Source organism: Aspergillus luchuensis, chromosome 2, assembly GCF_016861625.1.
Source record: "Aspergillus luchuensis IFO 4308 DNA, chromosome 2, nearly complete sequence".
Classification (NCBI taxonomy): domain Eukaryota; kingdom Fungi; phylum Ascomycota; class Eurotiomycetes; order Eurotiales; family Aspergillaceae; genus Aspergillus; species Aspergillus luchuensis.
This window is the reverse complement of record NC_054850.1, coordinates 105,712-131,080: the sequence shown is the minus strand read 5'-3', so window position 1 is coordinate 131,080 and position 25,369 is coordinate 105,712. Positions and strand designations below refer to the sequence as shown.

Here is a 25,369-nt window from a genome sequence, read left to right as displayed (position 1 = left end):
ACGAGGGAGAGCACTATGATATCAGTCAGCGAATGTATCTCATGACATCAAACAAGGCACACATTATGGTCCTCGGGTATCTTCATACAAGGGATAGCAACCACTGGCAACGCCGCGAGACCCCAGGCCGCTATTTGGCGTGTCTTGGCCTTCGGTAGTAGGGGCCGCCAGGGCTCCACAAATGATTGCAATGATCGTGGACATAATAGAGAGCTTCATTTTAGTGAAGAAATCGGTGCTTTCTGGTGTATCGAGAACAGTGTAGTTAATATATAGTGTATGAAATCCATGAGATAACATGGCAGCAAGGGATATAACTGGACTATATATTTTTTATTACTCAGAGGTCGAATAAACAAAGGGATTGAGCTAGCACTGTACAAACAGATGGTGCCATAGATGAATACCTTTTTGCTCAGCAAATAGAAAAATAGATGAATAGACCATCGCGTGATACGCTGTTATTGTCTGGAAATAGTTAACAATAGTATTGGTGCTATCTGGAAAGAAAGGCAAAGAAAATGGAAGAGACTTCGGACAACGACAAAGCATAGGCTTCAAAGCCTTGCATCGTCTGATACTATTTACGCATCTAGAACTAGAGTCTGAAGACAACCTACTTTGTCAAAACAGATATAATTGCAAGGAGGCAAATAATTGTCTATTTAGTACCTCTGCATGCGGTGTGTACTTTGACTTCGAAATATGTCCAGGTATGGGTCTCAACCAGTGAAGTCTACTATACGCGTGGATTAGTGACCTTGTCAAACAATGAGCGCACTATAGCCAAGTGAATAGCTTGAAGTGGCACACTATTTATGTGTTAAATAAGTCCATGTTCAAGAAATACGATGTGTTGGAGTGGTACCAGACACTATGGCGCTATCACATGACCTATCTTTGTAACGTATTGTCCCGCTGGGAGGCAGTCGTGTTCAACTCTCGGGACATCTTCCCATTCCCACCCACATACATTGAAGTAAGCTTCGTTGGCGTCCATAATGCTCACATCATGTTATACTTGCCGGCGTAGGCATGTCGAATGTCAAATGACCCTACCACCGTGTAAGAAGTGCCTAAAGGCAGGTCTAGAGTGCCTTCAAAAAAGACCCCTCCGTTGGGTCGACGGGCCGGCTTTTCGGAATAAATTGCGAACTTCACAAGCCCATCGCTTATATCAACCCAGCACCTTCAACAAAGCTACTGACGAGGTATTTTCTCTTTGTGATTCTGGCTTGGCAGCACCAACTTTCGAAGCCATAGCCCCTGGCAAAAGGAACGGACAGTCAACCGTTTCACACAATAGAGGTCACAGCAGTATCCACATAAGCATTCCACCCAGCTTGAAGGATCCCGCCTTTGGCAGTCTGGATGAAGCTTCCATGTATTATTTGAATTACTGTCAGTATGCTCAAGAGAATGCGATGTGATTCACACTTAATGACAGAGTCAGATAGCAGATGTGTGTGCAAGTTGTTTGTCATGTTCGACAGTCAGCGAAACCCTTTGAGGCAACTCATTCCGGCAGCGTTGGCTAATCCAATCTTGACTGCTTCGGTCATGGCTTTATCAGCGCGCCACATGGCAAACGGTCAGCAACTAGATTGTGAAAGGCAAGATGGAGACCACGCGACGCGCTTTCAGGCGCATCCTGATGGTTTGATGTACAAACAAAAGGCCATACGCGGGTTAATCCAGGCGCTCAACGATCCAGTACCGAAGTCGCGAGACGTTCTGGTTCTGAGTGCGTTCATATTGATCTTCCTCGATCTCTTGGAATCGGGGCGCGACCAGTGGAAATCCCATCTTGGTGGCATCAAGCAACTTGTTCATGACATGCATACTGCGGGAACTTCGCAGAATTTAGAATCAACCATTGAAGGCATGCGGGAATTTATTCTGGGGCAAATCTACCTGTAAGGCTCCAGTATCAAACCATCGGATGGAATGGCCGTTTTGACATGTTGTCCGTTCCAGTATTGAAACGCTTGGTACTACATTTTCCGGTCGCAAAGTATTGTCCGGGGCGGATATGTCCCTCGCTGCACCGCTACAAATGAGTATTGACAGGGCCTACATCGGTTGCCCTGAGTACCTGCTATCTGCTGTTCGATTCTTCTCGGCAGCCAGGGACCGCTTATCTGGTCCAAGACACCTTAATACGCCTGAAACCTACTCTTTGCTCCAGTCAGTAACAAGTCTGCTTGATTCTGCCAACTCCTTTGATTGCTACGATTGGGCGAACCAGACTCTACGAGGATCATCCCTCACTTCAACAACCCAGGGTGTACAGCCGCTGGAACATTTAGCCCAGGCTTATAAATTTGCGACGCTAATTTACGGATGGCGCATATGTGATGCGCTAACTGGAAACAACACTCCATTGAGTGACTTGGTAACAGGCCTGGTCCACGAGGTACACATATTGAGGAGGGATGAAGCGCTATTTAAGTGCATACTATGGCCCCTTTTCATTGCAGGGTTGGAGTCTGAAGACCAAGCCCAAAGGAGTCAAATCAGAGAATTTCTAGACAGCTTTTGGTTCGAAACTAAATGCATCAATGTGATAAATGCGGTAACAATCCTAGAGAGGTTTTGGGTTGACCCATCAGAGGTGGAAGACGCCTCATGCAGCTGGATTTTTCGAATGGGCCAGGTAGAAGGTGATTGGTTACTAATCTAAATGAGCGAGCTGCACTACAGTTTTACGATATGAGACGTGCCATTTTAGCCATTGGTGGTCAACAAAAGCTGGAAGAAAACGCCTTGTGCCTTCAAGAAGGTGATCACAGTGATGGTGATAACGGAAAGAAAATCGGACATCAGCGCAAGAAGACCCGCTGGCGGATATCTATCTTGCCATTGGTTACATTATGAAAGCCCCACTCCAAAAGACTGCCTAATCGAGTAATCCAAATCAGTGGGGCGTGCCGATTCCACTACCCCAGGCCTGCAACATTGTGAACCAGATAAACCAGCAGGACACCACGTCGAAATACTACCCAAAGGAGTTAAATCGCGACGACAAGATGACGCAAATATCAGCGGAGTCTGAGCAGGATATAATAATCCAGCCCTGCGCTGTAGGATATATAAAGGTCTATTTCGACATTTCGCCATTGAAATGAACAGCTCTTCAAACAGGGCAGCCACTCCTCTTCTACTCCGCCTAGCACTAAGCCATCATCATCTCCTATAATTAAACGAAATGTGCAACGACGAAATAAAAGCCAACGGCTGGTCCAGCATGCCCGCCAATGCCGGTGCCATATTTACGGACCAATCCTTCATCGAAAGGGCAGAAGCCATGCAGCTCGATACAATCATATTCCCCTTCGACGATCCTGTCGTTTCAAAGACCTGGGAATACGCCAGGGCTGTTCTTCACCCCCAGACATTGAACCATTCCATGAGGGTCTACTTCTACGGTATGTCTATAGTCAACACATCAAAATATATATATACTCACTACGTCATATAACGGCAGGAATGGTAATCACCACCCAGCAATTCCCTGAAATAGCAGCATCCCTCAACCCAGTCACCTGGGCTCTGACCTGCCTCCTCCACGACATCGGTACTGCGGAGGAGAACCTAACTGCAACGCGCATGTCATTCGATATCTATGGCGGTATCAAGGCCCTCCATGTGCTGAAGGAGTTTGGTGCCACTGCGGACCAGGCCGAGGCCGTTGCTGAGGCGATCATTCGACATGAGGATATGGGCGTCGATGGAACTATTACATATTTCGGTCAGCTTATTCAGTTGGCTACTACATATGATAATACCGGAGTTCATCCGCATGTGAAGAGTTTTGAGGGCTTGGTGCATCAGACAACTCGCAAACAGATCAATGAGGCGTATCCGCGGTTGAAGTGGTGTGAATTTTTCTCGGGGATGATTAGGAAGGAAGAGACGATCAAGCCTTGGTGTCATTCGACCCATTTGGTGGACTTTGACAGGGAGATAGAAGAGAATACGCTTATGAGGGAGTGGGAGTAATGGTCTTACGGCGGGACTTGGTTACGCTACGATATGCGGTCTCTAGAATGAAATTGTGATACAAAGAAATATCGTGAGATATGCAGATGCTACGGCTATTCTCTCAAGGCAATACTCATGGAACAACAAGTACAGGAAGCCTCTTAGCTTCACCACCAAACGTAATGCTTCGGATAACCATCATAGCCCGTCGAGCGGACGCCAGACCTTCATCCAGCGCTATAGTCACGTCAGTTATTTTTCTGTGGGATTTATGCCTCCAGAACATACCTTGTCAAACGGCTCATTTGAATTCACGAATCTGAGATCAGTAGCCAACCGAATTCTCCTTTCAGGGTCCTTGTTCTTGCAGCTAGCATGCACCAGGAAGGGGTCGTGGAAGATCACATCCCCAGCTTCATATTCGGTGATCAACCACTTGCGCTTGGCATTTTCGCCATACGCGACTGTATCACGACTGAGAAAACCCCCATCATTCATGTTCTTATTGAACGCCGAGACACGCTCCTCATCAGTCAGATTTACTGCATTCCGTGCGAATTCTTCCTCGGTCTGTCGACCGATATCGACCGATTTCTCAAGGTACATCAGCCCGCTACCCTCAAGCGAAACATCTCCGATCGGGACCCACGCTGTAAGGCTGGTGGGCGGACCCGCGCGAAGGTACATTTGATCGAAGTGAACAGGTGTCAACTCGCTATCGGGCACAAAGGCACGAAGCATTGTCCGCTGCAGCATCGTGATGTCTTTCCATTCCGTGAGTTTGCGGATGAAGTCACGCAGTTCGGTACTCCCGCACAATTGAAGATAAAACCGCTCCTCGTGCGCCTTGATCATCAGCTCCACATACTTATCCGACTCGTAGTCATCCTTCAGGCCGAAAAGTCGCCGCAGATTTCCCGGGGGTAGGTACTTGCGACTATCTTTGTCACTGAAGATTCCATCGACGGGGTCTGTTCCTTCTCTGAGAAGACCAGAGGGCTCCATGTAGGAGAAATAGCTCCTGCGGCATTCCAGTACTTGGTCCCGTGGGAGCAGATTCTTGACCTAGATCTGGATTGGTATGGGAGCCATGATGATGAAAAGGAGGAACTTACGAATAGATACCCATCACGAATAAGTCTCTCTCGCATGACCTCAATGGGCGTGTCTTTCGATGTGGGTTGGATGTATCCAATCTTCTCCGGCAGCATGGGCCCAAAGTTGGATTCGAGCTTGAGATTCTTGGGATCTGTGGGATAGTATTCTCCGTATCTGTCATCTGGAGGTAGTTTGCAATCGCTTGCTACGAGACGAGCGGAGGTAAAGACCTCGGATTCACAAAGAGCCGTTGTTGACATCTTGTAGTAGGATAAAAGGAGAGCTGACGATGGCTGCACTTCGTTACAAACAGGCAGAATAAATCAAGTGAGGAGATTGAATCAGAGAAAATGTCAGGAACTCGATGCCGTGGATGGCTTCTTCTTGATATAGGGCAAACCATCGCTCGACAAGACCAACAGACCTACAGCCGTCTATTGCCGACCTGGGAAACCCCGCATCTGTCCCGCACTTCTACAGCCGACGCCTCTCTCATCCCCATTCTGTCTCTCATCTGAATTCGATTAATCCGTCCATCGGTCATGACTAGAAGTACCGGCGCAAGGCTCTACCGGGCATGTCTTCGTTGTCGACAACGGAAAACGAAATGTGATTTGTAGGTACTACCCATATCCCACACCGTTCATTCCTTCTCACATCGACCATCCCAGGAAATATACGGAAGAAGGAACCAATGCGCCATGCTCGAAGTGCAACCTGGAAGGCCACCAATGCATGCCAGCCACGTCCCGAAGAGGAGGTGACTACTCTCGATTTCGGGGTCGTCGTCGGGGAAACACCGAGACGCAGACCCCGAGGTCCAGTGAGCAGAGTGAAACCAAGACAGAACTAAAACCGAATGCCCGGCAGGCGGAAACGGTGGGCGTGGACAATGATACCCTTTTCCGTGGGGGTGTCCGGAATCCCTTAGAAGCTCTTCAAATCCTTGCTCAGACAGCTGCTACTGTGGGGGAAGATGACAGTATACCTTCGCCCGAGAGGCTCCCTAAAAGATCGGATGACACAGGGCATGAGGTGGTGAAGTCTGTACCTTCTAAGCCTCACAACCAACCTAGGGCATCCATAATGGCCACAGAGATCGTCAAGGAGGGAGTCATCGACGCAGTCGACATTGAACCCCTGGTACAATAGTATGTCCCGGTCTCATGGCTATAGTGCCTGCACTAACACATAGGATACAACAAGCTATACCATAAACTATCATCCTTATTTTCCTGTCGTGTCCAGCAGTCTATTATACACAGAAGACCCCGAGCACCAATGGGCTACTGAGACGTTTCTCCTTACCTCCGTCCTTACAATAGCCACTCAGAACAGGCCGGATCAGAAACATCTTCACACCCGGATCAGGGGGTATATCGATAAATTAATCCTACGTGTCACCCTTGGTGCTCGGAGCGTGCGACATGTTGGAACTGTTGAAGGCTTACTACTTCTAGCTGAGTGGATGCCTCATCTAATGCTTTCCCAGGATCAGCCTTACAGCAATAACTCGGAGCAAAGCAATGCATATGACGAAGACTGCGTAGCATGGAACCTGATAGGCCTTGCAGTCAGACAGGCATACTTATTACATTTAGACACACAATCCTTTCCTTTTGAGGTGGAATCCGAGCCACTTAGTATGCGCTGCCGGAGACGACTGGCGTGGATATGTATGCGATCCCGACCTCAGATATCATGACTCAACATAACGACTAACTGTTTTAGTTACTTATCTCGCCGACCGGCAAATATCAATCCAAATGGGCCAAGCATTCTGGTCCCGCGGACCTAGTCTGTCGACCCGATTCCGCACCCAAGATTACCCATCCCTCCAACCGGAGATCACTGGCGGAACGGATTACGCATCCTTTGTCCAGGCTCAAGTAGAACTAACAACTATCTTCGGAAACACCCACGACATTCTGTACGCATTAAAGTCGCGCACCCTACAGATAATGCTCGCTGGCGACTACCCCAAATACCTCGACGATTCCGCTAAAGCAATGGAGATGTGGAAGGGAACCTGGTCAAACGTCGACATTCCCCCGTCTCTGCGCTGTCTCCTCACCCTACAATATCAGTACTTACAACTATATGTCAACGCTTTCGCATTCCAAGCAGTTCTATATCGCTCCTCTAAAGCCCTCACCAATACGAGTCATGACGACAACGCACCCTTATTCCCAGACGGCGTCATGGCCAGTGCCGATGCTCGCCATATCTACGCAGCCATCAGCGCAGCCAGAGATTTACTCCAAACATTCGTCGAAGAGATAACCCCATCCGATATTGTGAAGTTCCTTCCCGTTCGCTATTACCTGTGAGCCTTCCCCCTTACTCCTCCAGAGGACAATCCACTAACAATGTAGCTACGAAATCTACGCCTCCGTCTTCCTCTTCAAAGCTTACTCCGTCGGAGCCATCCCTCCCGACGAATCCCAAACATACTTCAACTTAACCCGACAATTCATTTCTATGCTCAAAGCTACCGCTACAAGTCAAAAGCATATTGCCCATCGCTACGCAAAACTACTAGGTCATCTATGGTGTCATGGGAAGGTTACTCCCGAGTTGCACCAGGGTGGTGCCATCCAAGAGGACGAATATACCACTCTCCAGGAGGACGCAGCTGGCGCGCCTGCAAATTCTGACGGTTTTTTACAGCCAGTCAACGTGGATACTGATTTGATGGATGTGTTTTCGGGTTCTTTGCCGCTGGATCTGGGCCGCTCTTGGGATTCCGATTTTTATGATGAGACGCTGTTTTCCAGTTTGCCGTTCTTTCGTGGGTTTCGGGACCTGGAGGGTGATTATGTTGCGTGAGGCAAGCTTCCTGGGTGTGCGATGTACTCGTTCTAGGAGTTGTGTGTCTTTGACGGACTGCCTGTATGGATTTCAGATCGTGATCAGCTCACCGCAGCCTAAATGAGGAATTGAATCATGGATAAAATTGTCGTTAATGATAGTTTATTATTTCGTTTAGTGGTTGTAAGTGCCAGAGTGAGTATTCCCAATGCCATGATTCATACGTCTTATACTAAGTACCACATTGCTGATGCCATCCAAAATATATAACTACCAGTAACCAAAGAGCTTCAAGTAGTCCTTGACCAGTTTAGCTTTGCTCTTATACACCTCATCCGGCTTGGCATCGGCTGCTGGATCGTCACGGTACAATCCTCGCCCGCCGACAGCTGCACAGAAGCCAAAAAATGCAATCAACGTCTCTGCTCCCTCCATATCTTGAGGCCTGTCTACCTCTGCCATGTGCAAGGCCTCGTATAGATTCTTCGCTATGTTATAGTGGCATTGCGCACCCATGCCGTCATTGTAGTAGGCATAGTTGTCAAGATCTCTCAGATCGACGTCCACGTCTCCATCTGGAAATCCTTCTAGGATGCATCGGGACATGGCACGGCTGTCCTTATCAAAGGGAAATAATAGCGCGCCATGTAGGCTGTTGTAGGAGTGGATGAACTCCTCCAGGGGATGACTGAGAGAAGCATAATTCCAGTTGAGGATGTAGGATATGATCGGTGTTTGATCTGGTCTTTCTGAGATAAGAAAATTCCCAAGTTCTAGAGTATTATGTTAGCTGAAGGGTTCAGGGACTGGTTATGGCTCAGGGGGGAGTGCTTACCGATCCTGTTCAGGGTGAATGTTGGGCGATACTCGGGTATCTCAGCCACTACATCTGTAACAGACTGCTCAACGAAATTCTCAAGCTTCCTTCTCAACTCTGGGCTCCTTCTCCATCCGTCGATATCTGGTCGCTTTTCCGCCCTTCTCAAATCTCGCCGCAGTAACTCTGTGAGGTAAGTACCTAATTTGCCAAACGGACCGCCGACGCCGTTCATTAGGGCCTCGCCAGAGCGAACATATCCTTCCTTTGAAAATCTAAAACCCCCGTATCCCTGACATATAGCCATATGATCATAGTCTTGAAAGAGCTTGTGTAGTGTCGCAATCTGTCCCAAAATCTCGCCTTGGTGTTCCGAAGACATTTGATAAAACGACTGACTCAGTGGGGCATCCCCGGGTGGATGAGAGCTATGGATAATCCATGCCTTGTTATGTTCATCATCGCTTCCATCGCTCCATGCATATACCTCCGGCACAGTGCGGAGAAAGACGGTGTTGTAAAGAATCGTTCGCGCCGTGTACATAGCAGCGACCTTGTTCTCCGCCCAGCGCCTCTTGTCCATGTTTTGCTCAGGGATTTTAAATTGTATGATTACTTGCTTCGTTCCTGATGGCATGCGTGCCACTCCAGGCTGTTTAGGAGTATCGCGTATGTTCCACATAGTATGGAGGAAGTAGACTTCATAAGAGATGGTATTTGCGTTGTAGTCAAGAATGGGAGCGCGCTCAACTCCGTCAACGGTGATACCAAATGTCTTTTCTACCAATTCTCTGGCGCGAGCATCGAGCCTGGATGCTCCGGTATTAGATGAAGGGGGTGAAGGTGGGAAGGTAGATCCGGCCATAGTGAGCAACTTCTGTCGACTGTAAATTAGTGAAGTATGCCAATTATGTTGATAATGACTGCGATGAGTGTGATGAGGAGGATGGCCAAAGTTCCTGGGGTTGCTGTTGAGGCACTATTTAAGAACAATGGAACGGGTGACATAGGAATTATCATTATATTTAAACTTCACTTGCTTCGACAGGGTCAACTATCGTATATGAAAAGAATGTATCAAACTAAAAAGAAGTGTTGATTTGAGAGGAAAAGATGGCCAAGCCATAGGGACATGCCTCCTCAGGCAATGATTTCTCTTGGGGTATAGAGTATGGCCGTGATGTTTTGTGAGTTCTATACTCAACATTCTCCCAAAGGTGGCAGGTACCGGTCTCGCCGACCAATATAGAAGGTTTGTCCCAGACCTCGCTGGGTATTTCTTGAACTCTTTGTGGCCTGCAAGTGTTATTCTTTTGTTCATCCATAATATCATTAAAGTAGAAGCATAGTTGGCAGGCATCATTCCCGCCCACTGTAAGCTTTTCGACGCCTGTTATAAATGCCACAACTTTTCGAAGGAGATTTCCGATCGCTCAGGCAAATCGCTTCGCCGAAACTGAGTCATGATTCCAGCTCTAACTATCTTCGTCCCAGTAACTTGTTATCACATCATAAAGAAGTGTGATATTAATGCCATCTGTTTGGTTCAAGTCGAGAATAACTTCGAATGTCTTCGACTGGCAAGTTACTCCAGGACCTCAATTGAAAGAAGATTTACTGTCAATGAGTTGACTTATACCAACTCAATGTGGGCGCAATGGCGTAAGCTGACCGGATATACCTGAGACAGGAACACTAAAAGTTTAAGCACCTTCGCTAAGGTTCGCCGCTTTATTCCAGTACCGGTCTTTCTAATGAACACGACTAATAAAACTTTAAGATAGCTCATGCATGGCCCCGAATATACCCCCACAGGCGGAAGGCACATGCCTTAGCGGCAAGCAAAATTCCGTGTTACCACGGACAAGTGATGCCACGTTCGCTTCACATTATACGTGGACTGATAATGCTATGGATAGACATGAGTTTGGTTATGGCTAGACTACCACGTGACAAATTCTAGGGTTCCAGAATAGCAAAAGCCTAACTTTTGATCCCCATCCTGACAAGAATTGTCAAGTATGCCATGTAGACAACACCTAGCAGTCGTGCTCAGCCCATGGTCAGCATACGGCGAAACAGGGAGACCGATCCGAATTATGGTACACTGTAGCTTCTCGGCATCACACACAACAATTGTAGTGGAGATAATGGGGTGTGTTGTGATAATGGGGATTGTTGCCATCGGAGTGAGTGCGAGATGCACTTTGTGTGAGGGGAAAATTTGTAGTATCTTAGTCACTCTTCTGCCTAGCCATGCTGCGGGAGATCAATCTTCACATGGCAATCCTTCTCAATCAATACCGAGAAGCTCGTTGGTCCAGCTGGGTGCCATGGCGTTGGCAGAGAGGATAGCTCACAAGTCAAGCGAATCACGGAACGAGCATCGGCAATTGACAGCTGGGGGCCTCGGTTCGGGATGCAGGAGTAGCAGGGATAGCAGCAGCTAGACCCTTATATAATGGACAGGAGCGCCGCTGACAGACGGGCCAGACGCAGGAGACCGGCAGTGATGGAGGGCAGTCAACTACCGCCGATCCACCAGATGGAGCCCTCACATTGGTTGACACTCCGGGGACCCCGCGCTACCCCAACATTCTCCCCGGACTAGTCTGCCTTAGGCTGGTCCCTTATCATTGATCCTCATCAAACTCGCCAGCCAGCAAACACGCGGCCATGAATCCACTCGCGCTTCCGGACAAGTCATCCCCGATCGACTTGGGCCCCCCTGGTGGGGTGGGTTAAATCCCCAGTTGCCTGCTGCTCCTCGTGGGCTATCGTACGATCGTGAAGCCTGTCTCTCAAACGCATCGTGCCACCCTGCAGCACCCCATCTAGCCATCCAATGTCCAGCATGTCGCTCGAAGACTCCTCCAAGTCGCGATCAGACTACATTGAAAAGACCGAATTGGGCGATCTGGCCACGGAATTACCTGGGAGTACCCTTTCGGAGCCGCACAAGGCATACCTGCTACAGCGACATGGCACGTTAGATCTGGATCCGGTCCCTAGTATGGACCCTGCGGATCCGTACAATTGGCCCCTCCTGAAGGTGAGGAATCACATCTCCGTCGACATTGTTAACGGTAACTAACGAGTCAGAAAATCATCAACCTCCTTCTAGTCGCCTTCCACGCCTGTATGGGCACTTTTACCGCCGCAGCCGTCATCCCAGCCTACGAAGAAATTGCCGAAGACGTGGGTGTCTCTCTGCAGCGAACAAGCTATCTGACCTCCCTCCAAATCGCCATTCTCGGTGGTGCTCCTCTTTTCTGGAAGCCACTTTCCCAGCGCTACGGACGCCGTCCTATCTTCCTCCTCTCGCTGATTCTCAGCTGCGTCTGCAACATTGGCTGTGCTAAGAGTCCGGATTATGCGTCCATGGCAGCATGTCGTGCCTTGGTGGCCTTTTTCATCTCCCCGGCTATGGCGATTGGCAGTGCTGTTGTCACGGAGACCTTCTTTAAGCGCGAACGAGCACAATATATGGGTATCTGGGCGGTGATGGTCACTCTGGGAGTGCCTGTGGGCCCTTTGATATTCGGTTTTGTGGCTCAACGTGTAGGGTATCAGTGGATTTACTGGACTCTGGCTATTGTAAGCATCGGTGCTGCAACCTGTAGGGGGACTAAAATTAACAATGGATTTTCTAGACCAACGCCGTCCAATTCATCCTCTACGTATTCTTCGGCCCCGAAACACGATACATCGGCACCGACACGCACGCCTCCTCGGCCTTCAAGCACCAATACCTCTCCATTCGACGCATCGACCCCACCCCCTTCCAACTCGCCGAGTTCTACCATCCCCTCACCCTCATCACTAACATTCCCGTCCTCATCGCCTCTGCCGCCTACGCCATGGTCTTCCTCTTCGCGTCTGTCATGAATTCCGTCGAGGTGCCCCAACTGCTACAGTCGAAGTTTGAGCTCAACGCTGAACAACTTGGGTTGCAATTTCTGGGTCTTATTATTGGTTCGCTGCTGGGTGAACAGCTCGGTGGTGTTCTGTCGGACACTTGGATGAATCTTCGCGCAAAGCGGACCGGTCACAAGCCCGATCCCGAGTACCGTCTGTGGCTCAGCTATATCGGATACTTGCTTACTATTGCGGGGGTGGTGGTGTTCCTGGTCTGCACGGAGAATGCACAGACCGGAAAATGGAGTGTCAGCCCGATTATCGGCACAGGGATTGGTGCGTTCGGGAACCAGGTTGTCACTACGGTGTTGATCACATACGCGGTCGATTCGTACCCGGCTGATTCAGGGAGCGTGGGCGTATTCATCAACTTTATCCGGTCTACATGGGGGTTCATTGGACCATTCTGGTATGTCGTCCATGTATATTGCAATTGACTACCTCCTAACATTTATTAGGTTCCCCGATATGTTCGATACTGTGGGCATTGCAAAGAGTTCTGGCGTGGTGACGGCGTTGCTGATGGGCGTGAGCTTTATCCCTACAGTAATCTTGCAGTGGCGGGGAAGCAAGTGGAGGAGTGCTTAATTCATATACCATAGATCACATCATATACATTAGTATGATAACGAAGTGAAATTCGATCAATCAATCACCCCTAACATAGACTCTTTCCCTCTATGCTAACCACACAACTCTTATAGTAAAGCTTCCATCACATCTATCACGACATTACCACCCAACCCTCCTCCTCTAACTCCCAAAGTAAACTCAATTGACCGTATTCAAACACTGGCTCCTGACCAACCCCCCTTCCCCATCCCTTCCAACCCTACTAGTCTGCACCGGCATCATCCCACAATCATCCAACACCCACGTCAAGACCCTAACCACCTCCCCCTCCGTAACCCCCTCATTCACCCCCAACTCCACCGCCCGGATCCACGGCGACGCCCCAAAGCACATATTACACATCAACTTTCGTCTCTCCCAACAGACCTTCTCCACCATGAAGCTCGTCCGAAACGCCGATGAGTTCGAGACCAGGATGCAGTCTCGGGGTGTTTTGGCATCTAATTCGCCCATTATGTCGATCTTGAGCGGGAGGTGTTCCGGTACGCATTCGATCACGAGCCACGCGTCGCTGACTGCGGGGGTTATGTCCGCGGAGGAGAAGGGGTGGATTTGGCCTGCTGGGCGGGAAATCAAGGGAAAGGTCGTGTAGTGTGGGAGGTTCTCGGTTATGTATTGTTGGGCGGAGTGCAAGGCTCCTTGGCTTGGGTCGTGGAGGTGGACGGTGTGACCCGCTGCGGAAAAGATGCAGGCGATGCGGCGGCCTAAGTTGCCAGCGCCTAGGATGGCTAGGGGTCGGGTGTAGATTGTGGGTGGGGTGTAGGGGATGGTCTGGAGGTCGTCGATGTGGTCGGTGGGTAGGGTTAGAGTTGTGGTGTTGGGGTCGGTGGGTGGTGTGGCTGGGTTGGTTGTGTCTAGGTTTGTGAGGGACATTATAGTGGTTGGTATTAATGTATATTCCAGTGTAATGAGGAGGGAGATATATTTAAGGGGGAAGGGGAAGGGGGGGATGTGGTTAGCTAGTATAGTTGTCTATATATGAAGCAGTGCCCGGGGCCACGACCGGTTTCTATCTCGGGCGAAAGCAGGATCTAAAGCAGGATCTAATCCCCGGGAAGATATGATATATGAACACCGTCGGGGTTCATTGTCAGTATTATGCAGAGGCAACGCGGAGGGGATGAATTGTTCCTTGATGAGGAATATCCCACATGACATCATGGTCAGTGATCCTCTAAGGTGATGCCTGATTGGGATATAGATTGGAGGTGAGAGTTCGGATCGGGGATATGGTTCCATGTGGTGGCTGGCCTTTTGAACAGCTGTTGGCAGCACTATCCTATGACAGGGAATTGGAAAATTTTAACCTGGTCAGAGTCTACCCAGACAGGGTTTGCAGATCTGGAAGTGTAAAGCCTAATTGGGTTGTTGGGATCATGCAACGCGAGAGTATGACGGGTATCAGTACTATGCACTTCAGCCTGTCTCGGGAACACGAGGGACCTGCTATGAGTGGAAGTACTCATATGAGAGACTGAAGCTGTCATATCCTGTATTTTGTGTTACATCGTTAAGGAGCTTCCGTTGAGAGTGACGTGCGGCGCTGCCTGGAACTTCCGAGGCCTATATTCCCACCAATCAGTGAAGCTTATATCAAAATGAAAACAGTGAGAATGGTTCCCTGCCTACAAGGGATCGCGTGGGTAATCCGTGGTCAGAAGTAGGTAGAGGGGTTGCAGATGAGAAGATCTGACTGTTTGGGTCACAGCAGCATCTATCAATGATCGACTAACACCCATTGACCCGAACGTGGGTTTATGTTTGCAGCTCAAGTCCAGCATCGTCCTATGTGACATCACAATCTGCTAATACCCCCAAGCAGTTCAGCCTCGCTGCTCAACGGCTATCGACATCTAACAGCTAATATCGTCCGGCACATTCTCACAATCAGAGCTGGTCTTCCCTCCACTGACATCCACATCCGTCCAAGTCCAGTCTGTGCAGCTGTCCGATCCGCAGACAATATAGATATTCGTACCCGAGCTCTCGACACTCCCTTGCACATTGTCAAGGACAAAGTCCTCAATGGTAATGCCATCGGTCGGGGATTTGCTCGTATCGTCATAGTTCTGCTCCACCACAATACCGTAGTCGGTGATATCGGACAGGGTTATCTCCTTGTAAGTAACCTCGCTTACCGACCCAGTGTCGCCGTAGATGGTCTTGATGCGCACTCCTATACCCTGCTTAGCATGTGATCGCACCGAACAACAACCTTAATACAAAACCTACCGTTCTGAGAGCTCTTGATCTCCGAGTCGTAGAAGGTCACGTTCTTGACGGTGTTGTCACTGCGACCACCAACGGAACCGATCGACAGCCCGTGGCCACCGGAGCAGACGCCGCCCGAGAAGTAAATGTTCTGTTCCATCAGTGCCACATCCATAGATTGAAGGAGAGTATACCCACCTCGCCCGAGTTCACTGCCACACAGTCGTCTTGGTTGTATACATTTGCGCCCGTGATGGTGATGTACGTACTATCACCAATATCGAAACCATCAGTGTTTGCTGCCTCGCCATCATCGCCATCCGAGTTGTCAATGGTGATGTCCTCCATAGTGAGATAGGTCGATCCATCGATGCTGAACACCTGCACCGGCGAGTTCTGGATGTAAATCCCGCTGATCGTGGACGAGGTCAGATCGTGGGCGTAGAAGAACTTGGGCTTCGTCTTGCCACCATTGCTGCCCTCGCCGTCCCACCAACGACTGCCGTCACCGTTGAGATACGCGCCGTCGGCTCCGGTGACAGTGATGTCAGTTCCGGAGACGGAGACAAGGGGTCCGCTCCATTCCTCGTACCCAAACGTGGTTTCGCCTTCGAAGATGACCTGTCCACGTTAATTGTGAGAATCGCGCGTCGAGGAACAGTAACTTACGTGAGTCCCATCATTCAGATCGGTCAAATCCAAAGTGGTACCTGAGGGCACTGCCACATCGGAGAGCACAATGGTGGAGCATGAGGTCTTGGACTTGCTGGCCGACGAGGCCCCCTCGGACCCGGAGAATGTGCACGAGGTTGCGCGCTTTGCCAGATCATCGAGCTTAGGGGCAGGAGTCACCAGGGGATCGGCAACGGGGCTCGCACTGACCAGTGCCGCCCAGAGCGTTAGGATGATCACCGAACTAGAAGTCACCATTTTTGAAGACGCCGCAGATCAAAGTTTAAGACAAGCTTTTAGTTAATGTCTTGGTTCCTCTTGGAGTTTCTTGGCTGGCAGTAGGTGCTCATTTTATACTCCTTGCATCTGTCCTCGGGGCATCTCTGTTATCTCTGTGGTGGAATATCTCCCTGGTTCCTGTGGACGGCACTTCGCACCTCCGACGGAAGAACTGCCGTAGCGCGCGGGACAATGTGATAGTTCCTGCAGCACTTCTGCACGGTTCTTCTCCCCACGGAGCGCCACACTATATTTCCCGTGCCTGACGCGCAATTCCTGTAGTGAACCTCATCCGGTTACCCGGGGCGTGCAGCGATGAGTGGTGGGAAATTCTGATCATTCACTGTACCTGAGGCAGCCATCATGGTAGCATAGTGCTTGTGAGGGGTCTATTTTCCGATGGGGTCGGCTGTCGGACGCCGGGATTATCTCTGAAGAATCGATGTTGATCGTGGTAGGCTTGTTGGAGGAAGAGTAGCGGTTTGCGAGCCTCCAAGGGTGTCATCACACGGTCTCATACAAGTCAGGCCATATTGTAGCTTTGGTGCATAACTGTGACCGTATCAAACTGCATTATTGACTGACTGGGCCTATCTGTGACATGGCTGACATCTCCCTGTTATGGAGGCGACCATGGGGGTGCAGTTAGACCAGAGGCAGATGGTGTTTGGCAATCCAAATTTTGGAGAACACTGGTCGTGATGAACAGACACCACAGGGGTAGCCAGACATCCCATATGACCTGAGAGACTGGAATTATGGAGATTCGCATGCCGATTTGGTCAAAGAAAAAGGGGTTTCACAGACATTATCTGACTCCGTCCTAATTACCAGGAGCCTTAGCAGACGCGCATGGCAATTTCGGACCTAGTTGGCCTCACTGTCGAATGTTGCCCCGTTAACAGCACATGACTTCCCTGGTCTGTTGCCTGACATCATATGGAGTCATGACTAAAACAAGCTATTCTCATTCCGTCGATCAATCAGTTAATCAATCAATGATTGATTTCCCCTTGCTGATGGCCCAAGAGAGACTGATTGATAAGGCGCGATAAGACAGCGATAAGATAGAACGATCGGCCTCTTCCGCGACCGGGACTGCCCGATGCCGATGGAGGCGTGGGGAATGCGACAGCTATTTAACCATTGTCCATTGCTCGCAATTGTGCTAGAATCCGGATCGCTTCTGAAAGATTTGCACAATGGCTCCTACAGTTCACTCACTACCTCCGCCTCCAGGCTCCGATATTGATTTCGGAGCCATTGTCGAGAATATTGACCTCGAGAACTTGACCGGTAGGATCAGCTAATTGCGATGCCATTGGAACCGCTGCTGATACTTGTTAGATGACGACTTCGGCGTCATTCGCAGAGCGCTGTACGAGAACCTCGTGGTGGTGGTGAAAAACCAACACCACCTCTCTCCGAAAGCACAATACGAGCTTACCCGTCGATTCGACCCGGCCGCCTCGCAGTACGGCCACGGAAAGACCCTTGATGCGAAACGGAGCATTCTGCATCCCGACCTTAAGACCGTTCCTCATCAGCCTCAGGTCCAGGTGATCGGCCATGGTTTCGTGGAGGCTTACGAGGGCCTCACCAATATCCAGCTGAAACACCCCCACCATCGTACATTCCACCGCGACGCTATTTCCGACGAGGAGGACTATGATTTCACCCGCTTCTACCGCTGGCACATCGATGCAGCCCTGTATGATTTTTACCCACCTAATGTCACGACTTTATTGGCAGTGCGCGTCCCCAAGGGCCGGAGACAGACATTGCGGTATGACGACGGATCAAACGAGACGCTAGATGTGCCTTTGGGAACGACGGCATTTGTCAGCGGCGAAAGAATGTTTGAGATGCTCTCGGACGAGGACAAGCAGTTTGCGCTTACGAGTCGCGTGGAATATGCGCCCCACCCGTAAGTTTAGCCACTCTTGTCATAATCGCGAAGCCTGCTGACATGAACAGTTACATCTGGATGAGCTCCGCTCGTGCTCTTCCTACCGGTCTCGGTCTCTACTCCGAGGACAAGGAACTCCCTTTGTCTGACCTACCTCCTATCGACGAATCCAAAATCCAAATCTTGCCCATGGTATGGAAGAATCCTTTGACGGGCAAGCCTGCCCTTCAAATCCACCCGTCTGCGGTGCGCAAAATCCACCGCAAAGATGGCACCGTGATTGATGATTTGGCTCGCGTGCGAGAGATTGTGTACAAACTGCAGCGCCCAGCGATCAGCCCCCCTCATGTGTATCCGCATGACTGGGAGGAGGGTGATCTGGTACTGTTCAACAATCGGGGAGTTATCCACTCGGTCGTTGGGGCGTTTGGCAAGGACGAGGTGCGGTTGTTCCGGCAGTGCAACCTGGCGGCGGGAGAGGCGCCACTGGCGTATGAGGCATGATCAATAGACTTATATAATTTAATGATATTAATCTCACGACTCTCGAAAATATCGCTTCATTTTCATACTTGTGCTTCTGGTGGTGGTTTGCTCTTGCTCGTTCTAAGCAGATATACGACGGCGAATGTCCTGCAACGCGCCCGCCTTTCAAGTAACACATCCTATGTATTCCGGTTATCGATCCATCGAGAAGACCATCATCATCATCATACCCTCATATGAGGGGTTATATGCATTGGGTATATAACAGCCTGTCTAATTACTATTAGGTATGTTCACTTTTACTTTTATGCACATCCATCGTCTATCGTCTATCATCTATCATCGCTCATCCATCCATCCTTATTTTGTCTAGCGCGCGAGTTCCTATTATTGTTAGCTTGGCAAATAGCATACCACGGATGTGAACTTACACTCGCGAGCTTGCTCTTCGCGCGGATCCGACCGCCGTATAAGACAAGAACCCATGGTACTAGAGTCAGAAGAAGGCCCTATTATTATTAGTATCATACAGGGGCGGTGTGGGGATTCAAACAAGACCTACAATTCCACCAAGAAGACTCGATGCACCAGGATATCCGAGGTTGGTGAACATGGCATTGGTGACGAGAGGGAAAACACCACCCAGCAGGTTTCGGCCTGAATGGATCAGCATGTTGCCTTTGATCCGGAGGTCTTGTATTAGGAGTAAAACTTACAGCACGACTGGGCAGCAATCGCAGAACTGGCATACCGATGGTAGGTATCCGCCAGGTAGTTGAACACGGCCAGGTAGACCGCGAATATTCCCATGGTAGCGCAGGCAATTGCCAGCGTCGGGACAATCCACGGAACAGATGAGTATGAAGTCCAGCCAAACCAGAACAGTCCGATGGGCATCAGAATGGCTTCAACGCAGACAAAGTACAGTCGAGCCTCGGGTTTCTTGGGGAGAAATCCGTACTTGTTGGCGATCTTGTCTTGCAAGATGCTGACGACCGTGATAATGATGGCACCAACACACATCGCTGGTCATGTTAGCAACTGGCAGGTCAAAGATAGGAAGGGCAATCATACAGGCAAAGACAGCTCCAGTCTGCTCGGTAGTGAAATGGTGATTGGTTTTGAAAACCAAGGGAATCGAACCGAACTGCAGGTACAGAACAGCCCAGCTAAAAGATACCCAGAGGGAGAAAAAGAAGACCACAGGTTCTGTGAAGAGCATGTCTGAAACTACATCAGTCCTGACCCCTAAGTTGTTGTGAGCGATACTTACGGAATGGACGATAGCAGGAAATGCTGATCATCTGCACAAGAGACTCGCGCTGCTCGTCACTCTTCACTTTCCATCTGATTCGTTTGGCCTCGTTCTTCTCGCCCATGATGACTCCAAAGTGCCCAGCAGCCTCGAGCTGCTCATAGTAGTTGTTAACGGCCTTTGCTTTGTGGCTCAACAGGACACTTCCGCGCGTCTCTTTGAAGAAGAAATAGATGACCACCACGAAGAAAGCTGACACGATGGCATGCGACCAGTAAATCCAGCGCCAGGACGTGTGCGCTACGATCGCACTGGAGCATAAAGGCGCCAATCCAGTTCCAAAGAGCGCGGCACCGGAGAACAAAGCCATAGGGGTATTGCGTTCCTCGGCATGGAAAATGTCGCTAATCACACCACCAACCATGGTCGAAAAGGTCGCTGTCGCCAGTTAGCTACGCATCCACGGTATGATCTTCGCCGTCTGTACATACATGCACCCACACCCTGAAACAGTCGCGCAATAATAAGTCCTGCGAAAACATGCGTGCCTCCGCAAGCAATAATGCACGCTATGCCTGTCAGCCTCCATCGTAATCCACGGGCGCGAATTGCATACCAGTAAAAAGCACACCACTTGCGACAAAAATCGGTCGCCGACCATTAATTTCCGAAAAGGGCGCCAGAACCATCGGTGCCAGCGCAAAACCGACACAGAAAATCGTAATGCTCAGATCGTATACCACCGCACTAATCCCCCACTCAGCCGTCAGCTCCGTCGATGCTGGGTTGACCTCGCCTGCCGAATAACCAGCCAGTGCGGTCACTGCGCACGCAATCCATGTCATCATCCACTTGCGCCATTTCGGCCAGAGGAACGGGGAGGTGTATTTCTCGAGACTCGGGGGTTCGGGAGGGGGCGATTGACCGGGACCCGGGGGTGCAGTGATTAACGGTGTCGGTAAGGGTGTTTCCAGCTCGAGGTAGAGGTATTCGATCTCCTGCGCAGCGGCATCTTTTTCTTGACTGAAGATGGGGTTGATAGGGCGATCCAACTCGGGGGAGTAGACGGTATCTGCGGAGCCCGACTCACTCGGAGAAGGGGCCTCGTGAGTATGCATTCCCGCGACAGGCTGCTCTGGCTGTGAGGCTATTATTGCTCGAGGCAGAAATTGTGTGTGCCATTACTGGCGCCGGGACAGGGCCCTTTTTAAACGATGACGATCCAGCGTTCCAGCCAGCGCGGGAGTTTAGTGCCGATGGGACCAATTTGGAGAAAGTTGATTATCAACGTCGAAGGATTGATTACTTTGATTCCACTAAACAGTTGGTAGGTTTGTCAAGGCCGCTGCGATCGACGGGTCGCCACGCCCTATAACCACACTTGAGAGTAATCCCTCGGCAATGGCTCCCGAGGCTAAAGCTGAGTTTACATGCAGGACAAAGCACTATGCTTCAAAGAATCGACATGGAGTTTTCTGAATTAGGAGTGTTTTTCCACGCCAGGGAACTCAGAAACTAGTTGTTTAGTGGCTGCAAGCTGACGCACTGCGACGGGGGCCATGGAATTTTGGCGTGAAAAACCCGGCATTCCCCACTTCGGTTTCTCCAATTTGGAGATTAAATCACATCAACATTCCCTTTCCTGACTCATCGATTTGCCGTTTGCCGATGCAGAAAGTTGGGGAAGTTTGGGGAATCGGCCGAAATAGTTCTATTTCTACGTATCTTAACTGAGCCCTACCCTGGTCTACATCTTATTAACCATTGTTGACACATCCCTGCACAGGGCCACATGTTCCTCCGATTTTCTGATGGAGATGCGATTCTATTAGCTCATGGGCTCATCTTGGGCCATGTGCCGTTCGGGGAGATGCGTTACAACTCCGAATCATGCTGCTCTCGAAGCTGCAGCCTGCAACTGATAGATCGATTCTGAACTTCGTGTCTCGTGGCTGATAAGGATTCCAAACAATCACACAGAAGGTTCTCCGCAGTGTCTCGGATAACCGGTTCGACCACTTCAACGCTTAAGCCCTTCGGATAAGGCATGGCTACTCAGTACGCACTTGCCATTCAACTGCGGGGTAAAGTGTGGACACATGATGCCTACTCAGCCTCTACGTCTCACTGGCCAGGTCTATCGAGGGCTGTCTTGCGTTTCCTCGGGCATGAATGAGCTATGCATTGCATCCTGGCCGTGAGAAATGCCAAGGACACTGGTGCATCCCTTCACATCCGAAGGGATGCGGTGGGTGAGTCAATCAGCTTACATCCTGCAGCTCCTTTCACCGACTGTTTGCACCGAGAGGAGTCCAGTGCATCTTATCTGGAGGGCGCTTTTCGCGGGTGTCTGCTTTACAAAAAGAGACGAGGCATTCTTGGCTGTATTGTGTCTGGCCCTGGTATGCGAAACGCTGTCGGAGTTGCATTCCAAATCCGAAATGTACGTGCGACATGTCTATTGCTGAAACTACAGAAAAGGCTCAGCTAGTAGCCGCTATCCTTGATACTCGTGCTCCTTGACTTATGATTTGGGTTAATACATTGATGACTTTGTTTCAGTAAGCGTTGACAACATGTATGTCAGATTGCGTTTTGCTCAACTCAGAAAATTATCGCAAGAGTGAAGCATAGGAAGCACACGTTTACTCATACCCAACGCAGAAATGCGGTAATCTAAACCTTTGTTGAGCAATGAGTTTGTACGACTTAAGCATCTTTCCTGGTGATGGCTCGGGGACTATGGCATATGAACTACTAGTAGATGTACCCTGCTATCAGGGTTAATCTATACCAGCATGTTACTGACTTCGTAATTGGCTATTCTTTTGTAAAAGCGATATGGACATGTAGGTATTCCCGCATAATTTCCGAAGACAAACTGGGTGCTTATGTGAACGATCCATAGCTAGTGAGGATAACGTCTTACAAGAGCTTTGACACAACGAATCCTCTTATATCTGAAACAGTCCGTATGCTATAAGCGAAGTTGCCTTATATGTGCCTCGCACAATACCTCGCAAGACCCTCCTTGGCAGCAGCCTTGCCTCTATAATCCTCAAAGGGAAATTGGTAGTTGCTCGGTCTGCCCATGGATCTGGTGTAATATTGGAATACTAATTGAAAGCTATTTGAGTGCTGGGTACGCCAGCACACTTGAATTCACCTACATAATTGGCTAATGCTCACTAGGTGTGAAATGTTATGGTTCACTGACATCACGGATAGACTTCATGGTGGCGAATTCTATCCCGCGCTGTCATGATCCCACGCGGGATGCTGTAGACAAGATCGAGCACCAATTTCACATCCCGGCCAAGTCAGATTTGATAATCGATGATCGAGGACTTCATCTAGAATGTGGAATAATGTGAATAGTCGACAGCCATTATGCATTCTCTACCGTTATGAAGTCCTTGATGGGCCTCAAGGCCGGCCAAAAACCTCCCCTTTCAATATGGGGCGAATTAAAGTAACTGGGGAGTTTCGAATTAGGACATGCTAAGAGGTTGATCCTATGGTTCCGGAAGTCCCACCTTGGGTACGAGACATCCCGCACCTGAGGCAATGTGGCAGTGTCATTCTGCGATTTAAATTGTATGAGGTGATGAAGAGTGCGATGTATAGATTGACGGATACATCATACGTTCCTTCCTGGTTGAGAATATGTTCCAAAAGAACCCATGAGGATCATAGAATATTAAACTGGTAGAAAGCAGAAGGGTAGATTGAGTTTATGTACTATCAACAGGTTAAGTGCTATCCATCAACAGATGTCTATGTAGTGAAAGGCCTGCGCTACTCGAGATTGCAAGTTCTGCTTGCCTGAATGAAACAACAATCCCATTCGAAATGATCTACGCTGTCTGGTCCAACTAGTGTCACCAATATTCTGCCACTCCTACACTGCTGCTCAACCTTACTCGGCTGGAACCATATCAAAAAGCTTCGCTGAAGCCAAGGAACAACAACAAAAAATGGCCTATCATGCACTCTAAAATTTTCTGACAGGTTTGAGCAGGACAAGAAGCAATAAATCTATGACCCGTCTATCCTAGGCATACAGGGAATACTATGGCACACATTTCTTCGTGACAACCTTCTACAAGGCACAGATGGAGAGATCTTGCAATCGAGAGAGCTAACAGCCTGTTGCTCTCTGCAAACAACATGTGGCTTGATGACATAGGGAGCAGAGTGGGCTCCCAGCTATCACGTCCCGTTACCTACGTCATCACCTCTTTCCTCTCCATCGCTCTCTATAATGTCGTGGAGCTGACCTTCATTCTCTTGCTGACGTTCAAGCGCCGCAAGGGACTTTACTTCTGGAGCTTCGTGGTCGCTACTTGGGGCATCGCCGTTTACTCCATCGGGTTTATCCTCAAAGACTTTAACCTCGTCGACAATGCCATCTCCTACTTCTACGTCACGCTGATCGTGGTCGGCTGGTGTGCGATGGTCACCGGCCAGTCGATGGTGCTATACTCTCGTCTTCATCTTGTCGTGCGACATCATATTATGCTCCGGTTCATCCTTGGCATGATCATCTGCGATGTCTTCCTACTTCAAATCCCAACTGTCATTCTATGCTACGGCGCGAATTCCTCGACCTCTGACAGATTCGTGCTGCCATACGCCATATATGAACGAATCCAAGTGACCGTGTTCTTTATTCAGGAATCCATAATATCCGGCGTCTACGTATACGAGACGTTCAGATTGCTTCGTTCGGAAGATGAGGTCTTGGAAGGGACACACCGAGAGGCTGCGCGGAGGCTGATGCTACACCTGATTCTCATGAATATAATCGTCATATGTTTGGACATCGCGATTCTAGTCCTCGAATGGGCGGGTCGGTATGCGGCGCAAACGGCAGTGAAGGGGTTCATCTACAGTGTCAAGCTGAAGCTCGAGTTCGACATCCTAAACCAACTGGTCACATTCGTGTACCACTCTCACACATCGAATTCGGGCAACTTGGATGTAGACAGTTCGTCGAGGAATCTTTGGGATATGAACCAACAAACTGAGCCCAATACTGCTTCTGGCCGCCATCTTCATCCTAGGCATTGCGCTTGGGCTAGCGTGGCCAGCAGAGTGAGACGCGACTTCACTATCTCGGCTGAGAAGAAAATGTCCAAGATCATACAATATGCCAGGAAGCAATCGGATTCCAGTGGATCCCCACAAGATCAGGGTTCGGTGCGTCCAACATAAGGAGCTGTCTCAGGGCAGTTCCAAAACGGTATTCGGACAGCTATCTGGGAACAAACAGCGCTAGAAATGTCGAACGATT

The 25,369-nt window shown here is 49.6% G+C and overlaps 12 protein-coding genes across 12 annotated transcripts; 7 read left to right on the top strand and 5 right to left on the bottom strand.

The window, feature by feature from the left end:
* Positions 1–1,560: 1,560 nt before the first annotated feature.
* AKAW2_20058A (uncharacterized protein) lies at positions 1,561–2,683 on the top strand (the record flags this gene model as incomplete). Its single annotated transcript, XM_041684729.1, has 2 exons — positions 1,561–1,916; positions 1,978–2,683. 2 exons carry the CDS (start codon positions 1,561–1,563, stop codon positions 2,681–2,683), a joined length of 1,062 nt encoding a protein of 353 aa, XP_041538884.1.
* Positions 2,684–3,208: 525 nt separating this feature from the next.
* Positions 3,209–4,002, top strand: AKAW2_20057A (putative cyanamide hydratase; the record flags this gene model as incomplete). The annotated part of the gene is made up of 2 exons (XM_041684728.1): positions 3,209–3,428; positions 3,488–4,002. The coding sequence occupies 2 exons, from the start codon at positions 3,209–3,211 to the stop codon at positions 4,000–4,002; spliced, it is 735 nt and encodes a 244-aa protein (XP_041538883.1).
* Positions 4,003–4,182: 180 nt separating this feature from the next.
* AKAW2_20056S (phytanoyl-CoA dioxygenase family protein) lies at positions 4,183–5,342 on the bottom strand (the record flags this gene model as incomplete). The annotated part of the gene is made up of 3 exons (XM_041684727.1): positions 4,183–4,221; positions 4,273–5,049; positions 5,100–5,342. 3 exons carry the CDS (start codon positions 5,340–5,342, stop codon positions 4,183–4,185), a joined length of 1,059 nt encoding a protein of 352 aa, XP_041538882.1.
* Positions 5,343–5,624: 282 nt separating this feature from the next.
* AKAW2_20055A (Zn(II)2Cys6 transcription factor) lies at positions 5,625–7,911 on the top strand (the record flags this gene model as incomplete). Its single annotated transcript, XM_041684726.1, has 5 exons — positions 5,625–5,698; positions 5,754–6,233; positions 6,289–6,758; positions 6,814–7,408; positions 7,458–7,911. The coding sequence occupies 5 exons, from the start codon at positions 5,625–5,627 to the stop codon at positions 7,909–7,911; spliced, it is 2,073 nt and encodes a 690-aa protein (XP_041538881.1).
* A 252-nt stretch (positions 7,912–8,163) lies between these two features.
* On the bottom strand, positions 8,164–9,575 carry AKAW2_20054S (uncharacterized protein; the record flags this gene model as incomplete). Its single annotated transcript, XM_041684725.1, has 2 exons — positions 8,164–8,666; positions 8,729–9,575. 2 exons carry the CDS (start codon positions 9,573–9,575, stop codon positions 8,164–8,166), a joined length of 1,350 nt encoding a protein of 449 aa, XP_041538880.1.
* Positions 9,576–11,555: 1,980 nt separating this feature from the next.
* On the top strand, positions 11,556–13,216 carry AKAW2_20053A (putative MFS multidrug transporter; the record flags this gene model as incomplete). The annotated part of the gene is made up of 4 exons (XM_041684723.1): positions 11,556–11,762; positions 11,813–12,307; positions 12,364–13,037; positions 13,087–13,216. The coding sequence occupies 4 exons, from the start codon at positions 11,556–11,558 to the stop codon at positions 13,214–13,216; spliced, it is 1,506 nt and encodes a 501-aa protein (XP_041538879.1).
* A 183-nt stretch (positions 13,217–13,399) lies between these two features.
* Positions 13,400–14,134, bottom strand: AKAW2_20052S (uncharacterized protein; the record flags this gene model as incomplete). Its single annotated transcript, XM_041684722.1, has 1 exon — positions 13,400–14,134. One exon carries the CDS (start codon positions 14,132–14,134, stop codon positions 13,400–13,402), a length of 735 nt encoding a protein of 244 aa, XP_041538878.1.
* A 980-nt stretch (positions 14,135–15,114) lies between these two features.
* AKAW2_20051S (glycoside hydrolase family 28 protein) lies at positions 15,115–16,402 on the bottom strand (the record flags this gene model as incomplete). The annotated part of the gene is made up of 4 exons (XM_041684721.1): positions 15,115–15,437; positions 15,494–15,623; positions 15,671–16,093; positions 16,142–16,402. 4 exons carry the CDS (start codon positions 16,400–16,402, stop codon positions 15,115–15,117), a joined length of 1,137 nt encoding a protein of 378 aa, XP_041538877.1.
* A 1,223-nt stretch (positions 16,403–17,625) lies between these two features.
* AKAW2_20050A (TauD/TfdA family dioxygenase) lies at positions 17,626–18,836 on the top strand (the record flags this gene model as incomplete). Its single annotated transcript, XM_041684720.1, has 3 exons — positions 17,626–17,719; positions 17,771–18,350; positions 18,401–18,836. 3 exons carry the CDS (start codon positions 17,626–17,628, stop codon positions 18,834–18,836), a joined length of 1,110 nt encoding a protein of 369 aa, XP_041538876.1.
* A 351-nt stretch (positions 18,837–19,187) lies between these two features.
* AKAW2_20049S (uncharacterized protein) lies at positions 19,188–21,191 on the bottom strand (the record flags this gene model as incomplete). The annotated part of the gene is made up of 8 exons (XM_041684719.1): positions 19,188–19,202; positions 19,250–19,327; positions 19,381–19,475; positions 19,535–19,843; positions 19,893–20,042; positions 20,092–20,511; positions 20,565–20,642; positions 20,690–21,191. The coding sequence occupies 8 exons, from the start codon at positions 21,189–21,191 to the stop codon at positions 19,188–19,190; spliced, it is 1,647 nt and encodes a 548-aa protein (XP_041538875.1).
* A 1,061-nt stretch (positions 21,192–22,252) lies between these two features.
* Positions 22,253–22,564, top strand: AKAW2_20048A (uncharacterized protein; the record flags this gene model as incomplete). Its single annotated transcript, XM_041684718.1, has 1 exon — positions 22,253–22,564. The coding sequence occupies one exon, from the start codon at positions 22,253–22,255 to the stop codon at positions 22,562–22,564; it is 312 nt and encodes a 103-aa protein (XP_041538874.1).
* A 1,679-nt stretch (positions 22,565–24,243) lies between these two features.
* Positions 24,244–25,290, top strand: AKAW2_20047A (uncharacterized protein; the record flags this gene model as incomplete). The annotated part of the gene is made up of 1 exon (XM_041684717.1): positions 24,244–25,290. One exon carries the CDS (start codon positions 24,244–24,246, stop codon positions 25,288–25,290), a length of 1,047 nt encoding a protein of 348 aa, XP_041538873.1.
* Positions 25,291–25,369: the final 79 nt, after the last annotated feature.